This window comes from Idiotropiscis lumnitzeri, chromosome 11 (assembly GCF_059441095.1).
Source record: "Idiotropiscis lumnitzeri isolate Australia: NSW breed Sydney's pygmy pipehorse chromosome 11, RoL_Ilum_1.0, whole genome shotgun sequence".
NCBI classification, from domain to species: domain Eukaryota; kingdom Metazoa; phylum Chordata; class Actinopteri; order Syngnathiformes; family Syngnathidae; genus Idiotropiscis; species Idiotropiscis lumnitzeri.
The window spans coordinates 5,769,848-5,788,273 of NC_142401.1; the positions used below are offsets into that span (position 1 = coordinate 5,769,848).

The 18,426-nt window shown below is 40.5% G+C and overlaps 2 protein-coding genes across 5 annotated transcripts in view; one reads left to right on the forward strand and one right to left on the reverse strand.

The window, feature by feature from the left end:
- The window catches only part of cenpp (centromere protein P), a 63,575-nt gene that overhangs the window by 41,420 nt on the left and 3,729 nt on the right, over nucleotides 1–18,426 (reverse strand). For all 4 annotated transcript variants that reach the window (XM_088308268.1, XM_088308269.1, XM_088308270.1 and 1 more), the window contains exon 6: nucleotides 16,371–16,467. In XM_088308268.1, coding sequence (XP_088164394.1) covers nucleotides 16,371–16,467 — 97 coding nt within the window. The remainder of the gene's footprint in view (nucleotides 1–16,370; nucleotides 16,468–18,426) is intronic.
- ogna (osteoglycin, paralog a) lies at nucleotides 8,299–14,364 on the forward strand. The gene is made up of 6 exons (XM_088309258.1): nucleotides 8,299–8,527; nucleotides 10,578–10,641; nucleotides 11,177–11,341; nucleotides 12,015–12,217; nucleotides 12,343–12,435; nucleotides 13,708–14,364. The coding sequence occupies exons 1-6, from the start codon at nucleotides 8,357–8,359 to the stop codon at nucleotides 13,876–13,878; spliced, it is 867 nt and encodes a 288-aa protein (XP_088165384.1). The 5' UTR covers nucleotides 8,299–8,356; the 3' UTR covers nucleotides 13,879–14,364.

An 18,426-nucleotide genomic window follows, 5' to 3' on the forward strand; every position in this document is an offset into this window, starting at 1 on the left:
TCGTCCTTGGATTTAACAGTACTTTATCGTACAAAATTATAAATGCCGCAAGACAACTGGAGTGAATGGTTTTGTATCGCGGTATAAGCAGAACGAACTATTTTGCGTCATGATTTCAGTGAATCGTGTTCCACCGTGATTTTTTTGGTATAAATTTTAATCCGAAAAGGATTTGAATCAACTCGTAATTGAAGTGAAGCACGGTATTGTAAACATATTTTGCTGTTGAGATTCAATTTCAAATGTCACGATGAGGCGCACGTGAAATCCTTCACTAAGTGGACACATCAGGTCATTTCAATTCAAGCAAATGTGGTTTCAAGCCACACGCGTGCGGTGAATTTTAGACCATATAAAAATGTTTTTATGTCTTCTTCTGGTTGGGTTCAATCAGGCGCATCCTGTCTGTGCGGCGAAGCAGGCCTCGTTCATTCATTGCTGATGCCGTTTGTGGTCAGCGTCAATGCGTTCCTCACGTGTGCACTTCTTGGAAGTTGCCATGTTAATGCAATTACGTTTGTTTTAAGAGGACACGGCGCTTGCAAAATATTTCGCCCGGCGCTAATTGTGATGAGGAGAACACGGGCGCCGTCACCGTCTGGAGAAAATTATTTTTCTTTTTTCTTTTATAGGACTCATCGAACGGCGTCTGCGATTCTGTCTGTGTCTAAGCATCTATGCAGTCTTTAATGAAGTCAAAATATGTTGACAATGATCTGATATAAGGTCGGGTGATCATGGATTAAGAAAACAAGAAGAACACAGACATAATTGCACAATTATTACCATCTGATGAGAATGAAAGACAAAGAGGATATAAGAACTTCTGAAGAAGATAGAAGTTGATGTCAACGGTAGTGGAGGTGGGAAAAAAAATGTAGACAAAAGTGGTGCTTTGGTGCCATAGAACTATGTCCAAGTGATTTAAGGAGCTTCATTTAGACAAAAGTGGTGCTTTGGTGCCATGGAACGCCGTTTAGACAAAAGTGGCGCTTTGGTGCCTGGAACTATATTCAAGTAAGTTGAAGAGCTTCATTTAGACAAAAGTAGTGCTGTGGTGCCACGGAACAGTGTTTAGACGAACAACGGTGCTTTGGTGCCATGGGACCATGTTCAAGTAATTTAAGGAGCTTCATTTGGACAAAAGTGGCGCTTTGGTGCCATGGAACTATGTTCAAGTGATTAAAGGAGCATCGTTTAGACAAAAGTGATGCTTTGGTGCCCTGGAACAGCGTTTAGACGAACAACCGTGCTTTGGTGCCATGGGACCATGTTCAAGTAATTTAAGGAGCTTCATTTGGACAAAAGTGGCGCTTTGGTGCCATGGGACCATGTTCAAGTGATTAAAGGAGCATCATTTAGACAAAAGTGGTGCTTTGGTGCCATGGAACTATGTTCAAGTGATTAAAGGAGCATCGTTTAGACAAAAGTGATGCTTTGGTGCCCTGGAACAGCGTTTAGACGAACAACCGTGCTTTGGTGCCATGGGACCATGTTCAAGTAATTTAAGGAGCTTCATTTGGACAAAAGTGGCGCTTTGGTGCCATGGGACCATGTTCAAGTGATTAAAGGAGCATCATTTAGACAAAAGTGGTGCTTTGGTGCCATGGAACTATGTTCGAGTGAGTTGAGGAGCTTCATCACGACCAATATATTGCTTTTGCCACCTCCAGTGGCATCTTACAGCCAAAGAACTATGTTGAAGTGAAGTGAGGCGCTTCAATTAGAGAAAAGTAGTGCTTAGCCACCATCTTATAACATCTTGGCCCCAATGAACTATACTAACGTGAGATGAGGAGTTTCACGAAGAGAAAAGAAGGGCTTTGCCGTCATCTTGTGGCATCCTGGTTTTAACGGATTATGTTGAAGTGAGATGAGGACCTTCTTTAGACAAAAGTGATGTAGGACGTACTAAAGTACACAGAGCGTGTGAGCACTTTTGCCACCTCCCTTTAACGTTCAATGATTTCGGCTGTAAATGCAATACATAAAACCGTTTGGCTTTTATTGGCCAGTTGAAATACTTGATACAAAGCCTGTTGTTGATGCACTATTTACACAGCCTGATTTGATTACTTGCCGCACATTTTTGTCTGTGAAATATATATATATATTTGCAATATTACATTTCTGCATAATGACCAATAATTAAAGCTATCAATTGAAGAGCGAAATGTTCCAGTTGGCGTCGTCATTAAGCTGACATCTGGTTTCGATTGTTTGTTTGACGTTTTGGATGCGCCGAGTTACGACTACATTTGAGTCTATCTTAAGTCAATCTGTTCATGGGCGGGCCATTTTTTCCACTCGGCCGCTGGCTGGCTCGTCATCATCTTCCTTCCACATGCTATAAAGACACATGAGATTTATTAGCTACGTACAGTCAAGTTTTGTCATTACATTTCGGCATCTCGTGATGAATCGTCTGACTTTGCTGCCAAGCTCCACCCACACCCTGTGACAAATTTCGCATCAAAGTGTTTTTCATCTATGGAGTATTCCTGCTTCAAATTGGGTGTTAAACCACAATGTCAAAATGTTACATTTCAAATGTGCATATCTTCTTCCTCAGCGGCTGTTTACGGAAATCTACAAAGTTTTTATTCAAACAGAAAACATTTTTAAAAAAGCAAAATATTCCAATTAGTTGCTTACAAAGACTGCGACATTGCAAATTTGCCAGAATGTGACGCATATTCGGGCTTATTATGTTTAATTGTTAAAAATGAAGATGCACACTCATCTTTGATGCTAACACAGTTGCAGCTCTGACCGAAGCGTAACTCAAATGTATCCAACTACTTTCACTCATTATTTGGGCTGGGAAAAATATTTGACAAGGTTAGATAAGTCGCGCCCCGAAAATAGGTTGACACAAAAATCAACCACAAAGACATATCTAAAAAGAAAAATTATGATATAAAAAAAAATAGACATAATACATTTTCCTCTGTACGGAAACTTTTGGCCTGACCAAAATATACAATTCCATTGTACTGTAGAGTCATGACAGTTTCAGTCTATTAGCACCCTCTAATGGTGGAAAGATGTTACTGCAATCAAGTGACGATCTTTTCCCTGTTAGCAATGTTATGTTTTGCACATTTTTTTTACACCGGATGCCCTTCCTGCCACAAGTCACCTGTTTTCATCTGGAGTTAAGAATCGGTAGTGGCTGTGAATCGGCGAATAGTGTCTTGCCTGGAGACCCACCCATATTTCACCGTGTGACACACTTTAGCTCAGTTAGCCGAGTAAATTTAAATTCATTTTTTTAATTATGCACTATTCAAGAATGATTGCCTATTTATCTTCATTTCATTATAAAAACTGTTTAAGTAGTGGAATAAAAATACTGATGTTTTCTGAGCATGATGAATAACTCATTCATAATCGGGACTACATTAATCAAAAATAATTGTGATGAGCATTTTGGCCGGAATCGCGCAGCTCTAGGCCTTGTTCCACTCGAAGGACGTTAATTCAAACACTATTACGATCTTGCAATTGAAGTTTATTTTGAGGGTGCTAGGTCTTCAAAAAAAAAAAAAAAAAAAAGATACAGTACATAGGGAGTCATTATTCTTTGCACGCCGTTTATTGTTGCTCTACATCGTTGATTTAGCGCAATCTCCACTTTGCCACATCTGCTGTGAATCTCTCTGACAGCAGGAACCATGTGCAGACAGCAGACTTTAAAACACACAATCCTTAAATACTTCATCAAATGACGCCCGAAAAAAAAAACTATGTCAAACGAATAGACGGCGTATATCAAGGTGTGAATTTTATTCCACAAATCCTTCCCAACAAGTTGGGGCAGCGTAGCAATCCTTCTACACCTTCATTGTTGTTTTCCACGACGTGCATGCAGCTGTTTTAGCAATCCCCTATGTTTTGTTTTTTTTTCCTCTGAAATTCTCTGCGACTGAATTCCAAGACGGAGTGCCACTATTTGAAAACAGTCCGAGCATACGGGAAAGCCATCATCAGTGCGCATAGGACGACCAAATTGTTCGCTTCCAAAATATTTACAGTAATACAGAACAGAGTCACTTGACTTACTCAGTTGACAAGCAGCAAAACTTTTTCCTTTGATGATTTATGTCCATGTCACGTCATAAAAAAAGACGGATGGGTAAGAATATTTGGAGGACAACCAAGTTCAGTCCCATTTTGAAATGGCGAGCAGCAGAAATCCCGCTGCTAGCTTCAGACACACACTCGATTTGGAACTGAATACTGTCATGTCTTCTCAACTCACCTATCCACAATTATGCCAATTTCTGAAAGCGTTCTTTTTCTCCAGTGGAGCCAAATAAAAGATCCAAAGTACTGTAAATTTGCTGCCTTCAATGGCGCTGACTTTAACAATGTAGGAGGTACTAACAGTACTAAAAATAAATTCAACACTGACACTTCAATTAATGCAGCACAGACTTGGTCGTTTAAATAAATGAATAAATAAAAAAAATTTAATCAGCTCTTCAAGTGCTACCATAATGACTAACATTATTAGCGGTGCAACAATGAATCAATTTATCGAAAAAAAAAAATTAATAGATTCATCATTTTGAGAAGGATGCTCCCTTCCCTTACTTAGAGCTTATTTTAATATTCGATAAATCTTGCTGATTATTTTTTACGAAGATTTCATTTCCATCTTGTTATTCAAAAACAAATTGAAAATGCAGAAACAAACTCGTGATTCAGACAATTGGCAAAAATGGGCACCATTGTTTTTCCAAGTAAAAGCAGATGTTTGCAAATGTTTCATTATGATAAAACACAAACACAAATTGGAGAATAATTACAGATGAGAGCATGGATTTGATACTTGATTGGTTGTCAATTAATCCATAATTTGTTGCACTTCTACAAACAAGTATGGATAGTAATTAAGAAAATATATGACGCTCTGTATTGCTTTCATTTTCAAACAATCCCATTAAATATAACCGATTTGATGAAAGTAAACAATTTTATACTCACATGTATAAAAATATATACATTTTAAGAGTGGCTAATTAATTCCAAAGAAATACATATGAGTAAATGAATTTTACACACAATTTCACCTCTTTAAACGAATGGCCTGGCCCATCGGCCCATTTTAAAAGTCAAATGTGGCACAAAAAGTTTGCCCAACACTGATTTAAAGAATGCCACAAGTAAATAAAAAAAAAAAAAAAAGACTGAATCTGGCAAAGACGTATGGGAAAACTTTCCACTGGAAGAAAATTGACGTTATAAAAGCGATGAGAGTGTGCCGAGTGTATTTCACAGCTGTTGACTTGCGGCCGCGTTTGGACTGGATTCAGTGAACTTTGGCAAAGCAACAAGACATGTCGGGCTTCCCCGCATTTTTTTTTTTTTTGTGTGTGTCGATGCTTCTTCGTCTTCTTCTTTTTGACAAGTTGCAGCGAGAGGGAAAAAATGAGCGAGGACGAGCGCAACGGCGGCACTAACGATGACTTCAACAGCGAACGGCTTAAATCGAAAGCATGTGACACTCTCAGGTCTCACGAGGAGACGACGACCAAGAAAAAGATATCAACATCCGTGGAACATGAGCCTCCACTGTTACAGGTGTGTTAGCAATTATGAGCACCTTTCAACTCTTATGACGGGAGGAAAAGGGCCGCAGAGAAGCTTTTTTTTTTTTCTCCCCCGGTTGTCAGTGTGGTAAAGACAACATCCGCATTCAAAGCGCAGTTTTTTTATCTTTCGGACGTTTTTTTTTATTTTTTTTATAGCGAGTCAGAGTTAAAGTGTGTGGCAAAAAACATGAAAGGTTGGATGGCTAAATCAGTGTGTAATGCATTTCATTTATTTCTTTTTTTTAATGGAACTTTTACTTTTCATTCGAGGTGGACTATAAGGCACTAAAGTAAGTTCTGACTGTAAAGTGAATTCAGAAACGAGATGTCCCAGATTATTTTTTATTGTACAATACAGCACAGTTATTCAACTGCACGTCACAGGTTCAACGAACCTCATTAGCTAATTGGATTTATCATACCACCGCTAGTTCAAACAAATTGTAATTTATAAGAAGTGGTTTGGAATTAAGAGAGGTTTTAAACAGCTTCATTGAACAAATAGTAACAAAATAGAAGCACATTCTTAGCACACCTGCCAATAAACGGAACTTGACGCGTCACTCAGCATCCATAGTGGCTAACGCTAAAGCCAGTTAGTTAGCTAATTGAACGCCCTTATGTGCACATTTTCACGTTAGTCTGCAGATCGGGTCTCAAGGACTCTGTAATATCAATTGGGAGATTTATTTCTATATACGTTTGAAGATAATCGCTGAAAATGTGTGCTAAGAACTGAGCGATGCGACGGATATCCACTGAAGATCCGTGCAGTGTGGGCGATATGGCGATGTCGCAAATTATAGCCAATCAAAATGCACGGAAGCTTTGACATAGGCGAGAAGTCAATTTTGTGTTATTAGCGAGAGCTGGGACACATCCACTCACCAACAATACTTTTAGGTAGTACCATGCCAAATTTTCCCATAAAAAAAAAAAAAAAATCAAACCTTTAAGGAAGCTGATTTAGATCTTAATTGTTGAAAGTGACGGCACGACACTAATCATCACATTGATACATAATGTGTGCGGTACCAATAGTCGAAATAATCCACATGGTCAAGCTGACACAGCGAGTTGGCTTTTCCAGTGGCAGGTGTGGAATGGCTCGAGTGTTCGTCCCTGAAGACTTTCCAATTCCCGACTTGATGACGCAAGCACAGCGGACCACCTGGCCTGGCATAGAAGAGCGAGTGCAGAGCGACGGGCCGCTGCGCCGCATTAACCCCACAACAGCTGCCAACTTTCGAGGGCTACCGACTGACATTTTGACAGCACGCTGGCTGACATGTTATGTAATACGCTCGCGTTCACCACCACTATTAAGACCTCACGCTATGATGTGGAACCATTGGGACAAGTGGCTGTTGTCGACCTCTGAGTCAACAAACCGTCTTAAGCCGTCATAGTTCGTTACATAAAGCAATTTGAATACAGAACAGCTTCCGCTTGACGATTTTGGATTGATTAACTTGTTCACTGCTGTGGAGGTTTATTTTCGTCAGCTGTAATCCAACCATTGACTGCAAGCACGAATAAATTCGTCAAGTATGTTTTTCAACTGTTCTTGGCCAGCTCGTCTGTGCAATTCAAGCTTCTACAAGTGAAGAAGTGTATTGACATGCAGGCAGCAGTAGATGGCAGCATTGCGTCACTGATTTTGAGATCAGCACAGATTTTGAGTTGAAGATAAAGATTAGGCGTTCAATCTGGTTGGAAGTCGGACTTCTTAAAATTCATTAATGGCAATTTTTTTTGTAATAAATTATTAATGAAATTGTTGATTTCCCTCCACAAACCCATTTCAGTCTTGTTTTTGGTGTTTGTCGCAGTTCAAAGTGTGACAAAAGCAACAAATAGCATAAAAGTCACTCGTGTGTTTTTTGATATCACCGGTGTTTTTGGTGACACCAACCCATGATCTACTGCTGATGACGAAAGGACAGAAAAAGATGCAAACAAACTGTTTTTCAGGTTAAAGAAGTGAGCGTAGACATTCTTTTGGTAGGTTTGGTGCTTCCCTTGTCACGGAACACAAACTTGTGCGGGTTGGTCATAATGCTCTAAAATGGCGGGCAATATGGAGAACTGGGCTTTGGAAACAGCTGCCCGTCAATGAGTTTAAAGGGGAATAGAACGGAAGATTGACTGTTTTTATTCAAGGAAGTGTGTGTGTGGGGGGGTGTTCATGCGTGTGTATGGAGTGCCACCCAAAGTGCAATTTAACGTCTACCTAGTTTAGAAAATTAAATAGGTGTACTTTGCTAATGAAACATGTTATTAATGTTAGATCAGCCATGAAATCCTGGGTAAAAGCCAATTTCAGAGCATCCATTTAAGTGGCTGTCAGTGCGCCCTCCAGTGGACAACAATCGCAACAACAGTTCCTTTCATCGAAATATTAAAAATTGCAGTTGGTGTTCTCGTCCCATGGGCCAGACTGGACCCCCTCTACACTCCAACAGCCCACTTGGGGTTTGCGGGCCGTACCTATTTGGATGTTGCACAGTAACAAAAATAAAAAAAGGTTTCATGTTGACAGTTTGACTCTGGAAGCAATTCTTTCTATTTACATGATGGCTTCCTGTGAGTCTTGGAGGAGTGAGACGCGGTTAGAAAAGGGTTAAAAGGAAAAAAAACAAAAAGAAGAAGTGTGCTTTATAGCGCTGCACTTGAGCCTTTAAATAGCGTCATTTGACCCAGCCCGCAGAGGGGGCTTGAAGCGCAACACATCTGCTGTCGCAAATTCAAAAGGTATGGCGAGCAGCATGAGGGCGCTGGTACTGACGTGCATGCTGCTGGCGCCGTGGCTGGCTGCCGGCACAGCCGCCGGTTCCCGTGGGGACGCTTGGCTGGCGGCGGGGGCCACACCGGGAAGGCAGCATGGCAGCTTCTATGGCAACGGCTACAAATCGACGCGGGCCAGGGTAAGAAATTATTTATGATTCACTTGTGTGTTTTACTTAACATTTCCTAATTTAAAAAAAAAATAAATAAAAAAAATCAGATGAGATTAAGTGTAATAATGCTGAATAAAAGCTTGAAAAGTTGGGTAAAGCTTGCTTTAAAAGTTATGAAATAAGAGTTTATTTTAAAGACAGCTTATTTTAAAAAGAATTGCCATTGGCTATAGCTCTACAGGCTTTGTTGGGTTTTGTTTTTGAGGGGGTGTTGGTGTGTAAGAGAGAGGAGGGGGGGGTGCGCCAACCCTGTCAGAATGTTTAAGGTGGTGCATAGCTTCCTTATTTTATTTTTTTTATGTTTAAGATTGTTTAAAAAATTATACAATCCAAAGTCACCAATCCAGGTTGTATTGTATTGTATGTGTGAATGAGGGCAGGGGTGCGCTATCGGAATATTGAAGGGAGGCGTGGGTGGCTTCAGAATTTTGTGAAAGACCGCTTTTAGACAATACTACATAATAACGTCAGCCAACATCAGTGAGTGACATTTTCATCATTAGTTTCCATCAAAGGAAATTTCCATCCCCCATGGGTGCGCCCAGATTACAATTTCAATACAATTTGTTTCTCCGAGCGCGGGTGTGTGGGAAAGGGGGTGCACCAACTTTGTTGAAGGATTTGTGTGGCTTCAAAAGTTGGGGAATGACTGCTTCCCGTGACACTCAAATCTATTCTGATCATTTGATTCTTTCCACAAAAATGTATTCACGAAAGGGTGCGCAAAAGCTAAAAATATGACCATACCAACTACAAAAGTTAATTTCTAACATTAACCTTAAACAATTTTTTTTCCTGGAGACACATTAAAACTGACCTATCCCCCATTTAGCTTCCCTACCATACATTCAGTACATTCAACACTCTTGAGTCCAACATTTCCTCATGGCAGACCAACACAGCGCACTGGAACCGCAGAAACCCTCGCACCACCACAAGAAGACATTCCGCACGCGCTCCAGCCAAGCAAAACCAAACTTTGTCTGCTTTGTGGTGAAAACACTGCATGAATCCAGAAAGTCCATTTTTCTACGTAATCTTCACTTCGCACTCTCGGGAACGGTTGTTTCTCAGAACAGATGGACCGACATTTCCCGTCTGTTGTAAAACACTAAATCAATTTAGTTGGCAGTTGCAGAGAAAAACGCAAAAGCGTTCCAACGTGCATTGAGGTGCATTGTTTTGTTTTGGTTTTTTTACGGATAGCTTTTGTTGTTGAAGCTATGTGGTTTGCGGGGTGATGGATTTTTAAATTGTACATTTTTCCATTAAATTAGGGACTTTGCACTGATCAGTTTTCCACGTGGGCTATTTTACTGCAGACGCTTGTAGAACACAGAGAATGTCCAAAGTTTAGGAACATTTCACGCAAGATAATGTGCATGCAACGTCACCGGCTGCAAAACACAAAAGTACATTCAAGTAAACAATGTTGGCTCATTTAATAATTAAATATATATGGATTTTTTTTTTTGAGGCAGATGACAACTCCCATATTTGGGATAATCAATTAATTTTAAATATAATGAATAGCAATATGATAATACTTTGTCCTTTAGTAATTGTTGAAGTCTTCAACAGCGGGAAATTCTCAAGTACCCCCCCCCAAAAAAAGCTGTAATGGACGAATTTATCTTTAGGCCATCAAAATGAGTGAAGTTACTGGCAAAAAGATGCCCTCCAAATCACAAAATAAAAAACATTGTTCCCAGACATCATCATCATGTTGGCTTGAGTCGAATTTTAAACGTTTGATCCACAGAGAGAGTTTTCAACTGAAACAGGAGCCAATCTTTTTTCTTAGTCGTTTTGATTCTGAAAATGTTTCCGTAAAAAATGGAAATGACCGGTTTCTCAGGGCATACCAATCGATTTACTTCGGACTGCACCGTGACGGATCGGGATGAAATCATTTGACTCATTGATGATGACATAGCTTGAAGGAACCACTAACTGCAACTTTAAATTCCTCAACACGCGATCTTGACTTTCATATTGGGTGCGATTGATTCCACAGAGAGCGCTGCCTTCGGCCGATGAACCTGACCATACCCCCATGCCGGCGGTGGCAGATGCCTCAGGTAAGCCAAAGAACAAGCCAACTTCATTTGCAAAGTCTTCGTTCCCGGGGTGCGAGTTCAACTGGCCGCTGCAGGTTGCCGCATCGGGATAATGAGACACAAGAGATGGCAGCAAAGTACCGGTGGTATCGGCGCATACTCAACAGTGAAAACTCGTACTGGTACTGGTCTGACATAAAGTGGTCGTGAACATCCCTTCTTTACACACAGTGTAGCAAGATGGTAAAAAGGTGGAAAAAGCTGCTTCAAATGGACATTGTGGGAGGGGCTTGCAGACCACGTAAAAGTGACTTCTGACTCATAGAGCAGAGGAGAGTATTTTTTTTATCCGTGACTTTTTTGCACAGATTGCAGTAAAGCACGACATTGCAACATTTTGCATAATCATATAATTAGATATCAGCATGATGTGTCAAATAAGTGAACTCCAAGTCAAAATACTTCCTTGACACCAATTCAGATGAGATTTTTAGGAACGATGACGAGGTGAGTCGCCTCTTACTTCTGACATCACCGCTTGCCACGTATGTTGCAGACTTGCCCACTTGCCTGCTGTGCGTCTGCCTAACTGGTTCAGTGTACTGCGAGGAAGTCAGCCCGGACATGACGGCAGTTCCCACCGTGCCAAAGAAGACGGCCTACCTGTACGCTCGCTTTAACAAAATTAAAAAGATCAACACCAGAGACTTTGCTGATATTGGTAAGTTGTCATGACACAGCGCCGGTATGTCCGCTTAGCTTGTCAGCAACTGCTAATTCCAAATCGACAAGTCTGAGAGTGTCCAAACAGGAAAAAAATAAAATTATATATGAAAATAAGGTCCCTTTTATCAGAAAAAAAAAAGAGTAGTAATATTTGCAAGAGAAAAGCTGAAATTTGGGGAGAATGAAGTCAAAATTTGACAGGACAAAAAAATATTTTTGGGGGGAGGAGTCAATATCAAAAAAAAAAAAAGTGCATTTCTCTTTTAAAAATACAAAAAACTTTTTTCCGAAGCATTGCTTTGTGCCGTAAAAAAACGGCTTTTTTTTTCTATGATTGAATTGACCCCCCAAAAAAATTAAGCATTATGAAAAAAATTTATTAAAATTTTTTTTTTTAATGTACTTAAAAAAACTGTTGCAAAATTAAAACTGTGAGGAGGAAATTTGACTTTCAGAAATAATAATAATACTTCAAGCTTTCATTTTTTCCCCAAAAAAATTTATTAGGGAAAATTTAACTCCATCTTGAGAAAATATGACTAATTTGAATCTCAATTATAACTTTATCAACCGTGGCAATCAACCTGCCGCGTGTCACGACGGCAACATCAAAAGAAAAACAATCTGCAAATCTAGTAGTGTTTCATTTTCTCTTCATCGCGCCACAGTGACGCTGAAGAGGATCGACCTTACGGGGAACCTTATCTCGGAGATCGAGGACGGGGCGTTCGCTAAGCTGCCGCTACTGGAGGAACTGTCTCTGGCTGACAACCGGCTGGTCAGGCTTCCGGCGCTCCCCGCCAAGCTGATGTCGTTCAACGCCAACAACAACCTCTTGAAGACTAAGGGAGTCAAAGCTACTGCTTTCAAGGTCTATATCGCGTTACAACAGACACCACATTGATCTGGGAATGATTATTTAGGAGGCAATTTCTTATTGGCCAGAGAACAAATACCACGTCCTGATTGATGGAAATGTCGTTATCATCCTGACAGAAACTGACTGGTCTGGTTAACTTGTACCTGGCTAACAATGAGATGGAGGCAGTCCCACAGATCCCGGAGAAGGTTCGGACTTTACATCTACAGGTATGTTAGTATATCTTTGGAAACATCAGATGTTGTTCAGGCATCACCATTTGGAGCAACTTCATTTGGAAATCAATCTCTTTCTTGATTAATTACTGAAAAATGCAGACTCACATTTTCCCAACGTGACGTTTAGTCGACACGTCGATCAGGAGTAGACGCACAACAAAAGTTTGAAGAGAAGGCAGAGGAAATGCGGCATCTTTGTTCGACGCGGCCATTTTATAGTCATTTTGGTAAAGGTCGTCCAACTCGTTCCCTCATTGACAGCATTTAAAACATTCTGAAGCCAAATACAAAAACTGAAGCCAGCTTGAATCAGCAACATGAAATTTGGTAGGCATGTTTAACCTAAGTAGACGCACCAAAAAAAGTCTTAAAAAAAAAAAAAAAAAAAAAAAGCTATGCCTCAAAAGACACAAAGTCCAACACTTTGCTTTGAAGCAGTCATTTTAGAAAATGGCCTCTAGAGATTGATGTGTTTTTCACTACTACTTTAAAAATTCAATGCCCAGTCTGTGTAAAAAAAAAAAAAAAAAAAAAAAAAAAAAAAAATCTATGGATTTGAACCAGCCAATTTAGGGTCATTTTTCACTTTGCCAAATGGCCCCTTGTACTTCTCAATTTATTCGAATCCCGTTTAATTATGCAACATGAAATTTGGTCAGCATGTCAATCACAAGTAGGCCTACAAAATGCAGCCATGCCTAAAATAAAAAAATTAAAAAATCAGCTTTTTGACTTGTCTTTAAGATGCCATCTTCAGGTAACATTGTTTCGAGTACTTTTTAAATCGTGATGTCTCTTCATATTTCAGAATTTATTGCAATACAGCTCGAGATTCCAGTATTACTTTGCAACATGGCATTTAGGATACGTGTTGATCATGAGTAGATCCGCAAAAAAGACTCATGCCTTAAAACACACATGCCATCTGACGTCAGGATTTGAAGAAGACATTTTAGGCTCATGTTGACCATTTATAAGCGTCCTTAAGAAGAGCTAATCAGAGACATTTGGTTCATTTGAAACCCGCATACTGACGGATAAATGATGCATGCTTGCGTGTGATTGGAGCACGGTGGAGAAATTTCTAATAACTCAGCTCCACAAGATCAGACTCGTGTAGGCTTCCTCTTGGCAGAAATGTATCGTTGCGATAACTGCAAAGTTCCGCCAAAAACAAATTCTCTACCTGGCAGATTTTGCTTGCCTTGTGAGTATGTTACTGCCTTCTTTTCATTCTTGACACCGTACCCCTCTCACCTCCAGAACAACAACATCACAGAGGTCAACATCGACACCTTCTGCAGGTCCAATGACACCTACTACCTTCGACCCAGCCTCAGCGAAGTTCGTCTGGACGGAAATCCTGTGGTTCTGTCCAAGTACCCCGACAGCTTTATGTGTATGCAAGTACTGCCAATCGGACGGTACCGGTGAAGAACAACCAACATTACTGTCATCCCTTTCAATAGAATAGATGGAGGAATTTTGTTTTATGTTAATATTCTGGAGTTTGAGGACACTGGCCTTCGACGTTACAATCAAAGCGTGAAACGGCCAGGAGAAGCAGAATTACAAGTTGGTTTCATATCTTCTGATGGGGGAAAAAAAAAATCAATCATTCAAACCACTGTGGCTAGAACTTGCCGATTACTTCCAGTATTAGTAACCCAAAAAAATTAATATTGACGACTCTCAATGGGCACAGCGGCTTTGTGGTCACCTCGCCTCCTTTTTATCTCTAATTTATAAGCGCAACTTGAATTTAAGTACGGAAGCATTTATCATCATTTATTTAATCCGTGTATGAAATGTAGCCTCAACTCATCCCCTTCAGTAATAAATCTGTCGAATAAAAATGATTACCAATGTGTATAGAACAGTGGTTGTACAGTGAAACGTGTACGGCTTAAGATATTTGAATAAAGTTTAACTTTTTTTTTTTTTAAATGTGTTTGCAATTATTGATGGTGAGGAAGAAGCATGATCATGTACAAATATTTTTCAAGACAAGTCGCTGTTCATGCTGTTGAGGACTACCACTGAGTATTGGCATCCATTTTGTGTCGGAACGACCAGCATTTTCAGAAGTTTAAAAGTACTGGGATGTAAGGAAAACAAGCAAAAAAAAAAACAAAAACTATGAGATAAATTTGAGCCTTTGAAAATTGAGATTGTTTGCCTAAAACGAAATTATTCATGAATGTTAACCAATTAAATTAAAAGCGTATGTCTACACATTGCTTTAATTCAAATGCATTATAATGTATAAATTTAGGCCATGCTGAAATTCTTCGGACCCAAACTCTTTTACCTTGTATAACTGCACATAAAATTAGCTGTCAGATTTTGTAACCACTTTAAAAAAAATACACCCACATCCACAAATGAAAAATGAATACAAGGGCTTGTAAATGTTTGTGGTTTGTAGCCGTTAAGAGGCCGACCACCATCGGCGCAGTAAAAATGTGGCTGTGGTCCACTAGCAACACAAAAGAAAAAAAAAAATGTGCCTTTATTTTTTTTTTTTGGCTTCCATTTGCTCAACACTCCAGCGTCTGTGTGTCATTACCTGTTGCGTACTACAGGACAATTGCATTTTCCAACATTGCTTAAAAAAAAATGCGAGTAGAGCAAAATAAAACTGAGAAAAAAAAAAAGCATGCAGCCAAGTATGGAAAAAGCGAGTCAATGCTGCATTTGTGCGCCAACTTGGCAAAGCTTTCAACTCTGCGAGTAAACAGCGGCTCTGTACGACTTCTGCAAACCGATTAAACCTTGAATTCTTACTGCTGTGGAGGCAGGACAATGAGCAACGACTAATTCTAAAAAGTGTCAAATTTGGATGGATTTGCAAGCTATTTGGGCAGCACAATGGCCGGCAGGTTCGCAGAGCCATCTCAAAGTGCAAAGGCTGTATGACGTTTGCATGACTTGAAGGCTCAAAAATCAGGGATCCGCAATCCTGCCTGTTTTCCAGCTCTCGCTGCTGCAACACACCTGATTCAAATGATCTGATAATCAGTAAGGTCTGCAGACGCTGGATTGTGATCCTGATCATTTGAATCAGGTGTGTTACAGCAAAGAGAAAGATGGACAACAGGCAGGTCACCAGCCCTCCAGGAACAGGATTGAAGACACCAGATTTAAATTGTCTTTAGGTGTGAATGGTGGTTTGTCTAATTGTGCCCTGCGATTGGCTGGCGACTAGTTCTGGTTCCGAAGACAACCAAAGTGGACCATATTGATGAAAAATATATATATATATATTTGGCGGAATTTGGAGTTTTGAGGCTCCACATACGATATGTTGGAGTACTTTCTAAGTTGATAATGAACCACAAAAATATGGTGGGATTGTAAAGGAAGAAGCAAATTGCTACAAGAATTTCTGACAGATTGTGGCCCCTAAAAAGGACGTTCAACCGCTGGACAAATAAAAATCAAAGGAAAGCCAATTGAAAAAAAAAAATAAAAATAGCCACGTATATAAAGTCAAAGAAAAGGTTAACTTGGGGAGCTACTGAGTTTTAAGAGGTTGTGTTTGGGACTCAAACAGCTCAAAAGGACAGATTTCACAAGACTGAAAGTGAAATTTTGTCTGAAAATGCGGGTAGAATTCCACATTGTTTTGTATTGACCTCATATGTGAGCTATCAATCAGGTCCAAAAATTCTTGCTGGCCTCTTTGACCGTCTTATCGCGCAAAGGCGGACAAGAAAACATGGACACACCCACTCTGATCGATGACGGTCGGAGACAGTCAGAGTCAGCAATTTACAGCTTCGGGCGCTCTAATTTTCTCAGGAGAACTCTGAACGAACGAAGGCCACCCACGTGCAGACGCAGACTTCAGCGGACGACGCGACATAGAGCCCATATTTACAAGCGAGCAGTCCGAGTTCGATGGCCGTCATGTCGCCGCTTACCTGAAAGTGCTGGAAGGCGCGGCGTCGCTCGTCCATCCTGTCTGCGAAAGTCCTGAGGGTCCGAAAGAACAGCAGGAGGTCCTTGCTCTCCTCCACCCTGTCAGGACAATATTTTTGCACATCAGTTAGAAAACGTCCACCATTCACAATCCATTTTCTCTCGCACTTAGCCTGTTCACATGAGCTGCAACAATTGGCGGGCATATTTAAAATCAACCACTGCCATGGACGTTCCAGTTCGTCAACTGGAATCCACCGGACCACCAACTGGACCACCATAGCACCTCAAGAAAACTAGCGGTAGATTCGAGGCTCGAACCTTTGACTATGTGGCAGATGTCTACGTAAAGTACTCTCGGTTTTATGTCATCATCAACAGAGCTCCGTCCCGATCCCATTTTCGTTTCACTTAGCATATTTTTCTCAAAAATTTTATTTGAATTCCAAAATTTCCAACCTCAGGGCTGCTGGTTGGTGTCTTCAGAATGATGATTAATAAATAACACAGAGTGTTGCCCTAATTAAAGAAAAAATATAATCAGCTGTCAGAAAGAATATCAGTACCATAGTGAACTAAAAAAAAAAAGGGATTTGTTTAGGCCCATTTGGGTGAGCCTGAAAAAAAAAAATACTTTTCCACAGGGGCCAGAGGGGCTTGACAGTAGCTGGGTGAAGTTTCCACGAATTGTTATTCCACCGCACGGAGCCGATGGAAACGAAAGTTGTGTTGAAGTGCGGTGCTTTCACCAACTGGATGAATAATTGCCTTTGACACTTTGCGTCTTCAAGTTAAAACATACAGCCTGTCAATGCAAATATGTTCCAGTGCGGGCACAAGTTGAACTTAGAAAACAAGCTTTTTTTTTTTTGTCACATGCGCGCTTGACTCTGCTCCTTGGTGTGGTTTGCAACTACAAATTATGACTGAAGACTGTGACATGCCCAATTTTAAGAGCCAGCCTTGAATTTTTTTCAGTACAAAGTATACAATATCTTCAGAACTTAATTGAAATGCGACAAACTTGTTCCATTAGTTTATTGTAAATTGGTTAAAAGTATTATTTCAAAGAGCAAATAATTAGGTTACTGCTCACACCGCCCCCCTCTCAGATGCCGGGCCAAGGCAGAGTATGGTTTTGATACAGAGGCAGCCGGGGCGGGACTTGTGACTAGGCAAGCGGTTACTACTAGACCAGAATGTCAACTAAAAACTGAAAGCCGATAAAGACAAAAAAAAGGGACGGGGTGTATTTTCACTCGTGGAAGGCAGCACTTCAAGTGCGTTTTTTTTCCAATTAGTATAGCGGAGATATGACCAAGCACAACTACAGCATTTGGCATTTTATGCTTTTTGATGATATTGTAATGAGTGAACATTAAACGGGAGATATTTTAAATGATTTTGAACGCAAATAGTTGAATTACACAACCAAATAATCTTGCTTCCAGCAGTGGGGTTCTTAACTTTTCGTGTTCTTTTTTTTTTTACAGATGCTTCATTTTGTTGCTATTAAAAAAATGGTGTGCAAAGATCTTAAGTATCTTTTTTTCCAGACCCGGGGTTCTCCACTTGTCTTGAGTGCCAAGAGGCATGTGTTTGGGGTGACCTCAGTGCAGCTTGGCTTCGCACTATCAGTCTGGAAAAAAGAACCCGCAAAACCCCCGCAGGCCACATCTGACTTTCTTCAACTCTGGGCCGAGAGTCCACAGGGTTTACGGCTCATTTGGCTCAGGACTTCCAAAGATGACAAGAACGCGGCGTCACTAAATCAGCAGCTCTGCTCGCGAATAAATCCAGCTTGATGCGACGGTGGAGAGTGAACGTCTCAGTGTCACACTCATTAGCCGCAGTGTTTTTCCACGTGTTGTTTTCCAGACAAGCATCGTCCAGATGTGACTGGAGAGCACGGCGAGCTTCACACATCTGCTAAGACTTGCTGATGTTCTCGCGGGAGAATGGGGAAAAGCAACCTTGAGGTACACCTTGAGGTACACCTTGCGTTACCCACTCGCGGATACAAGCAGAGGCAACGCGTCGCCGCCTCGTGCTTCATTT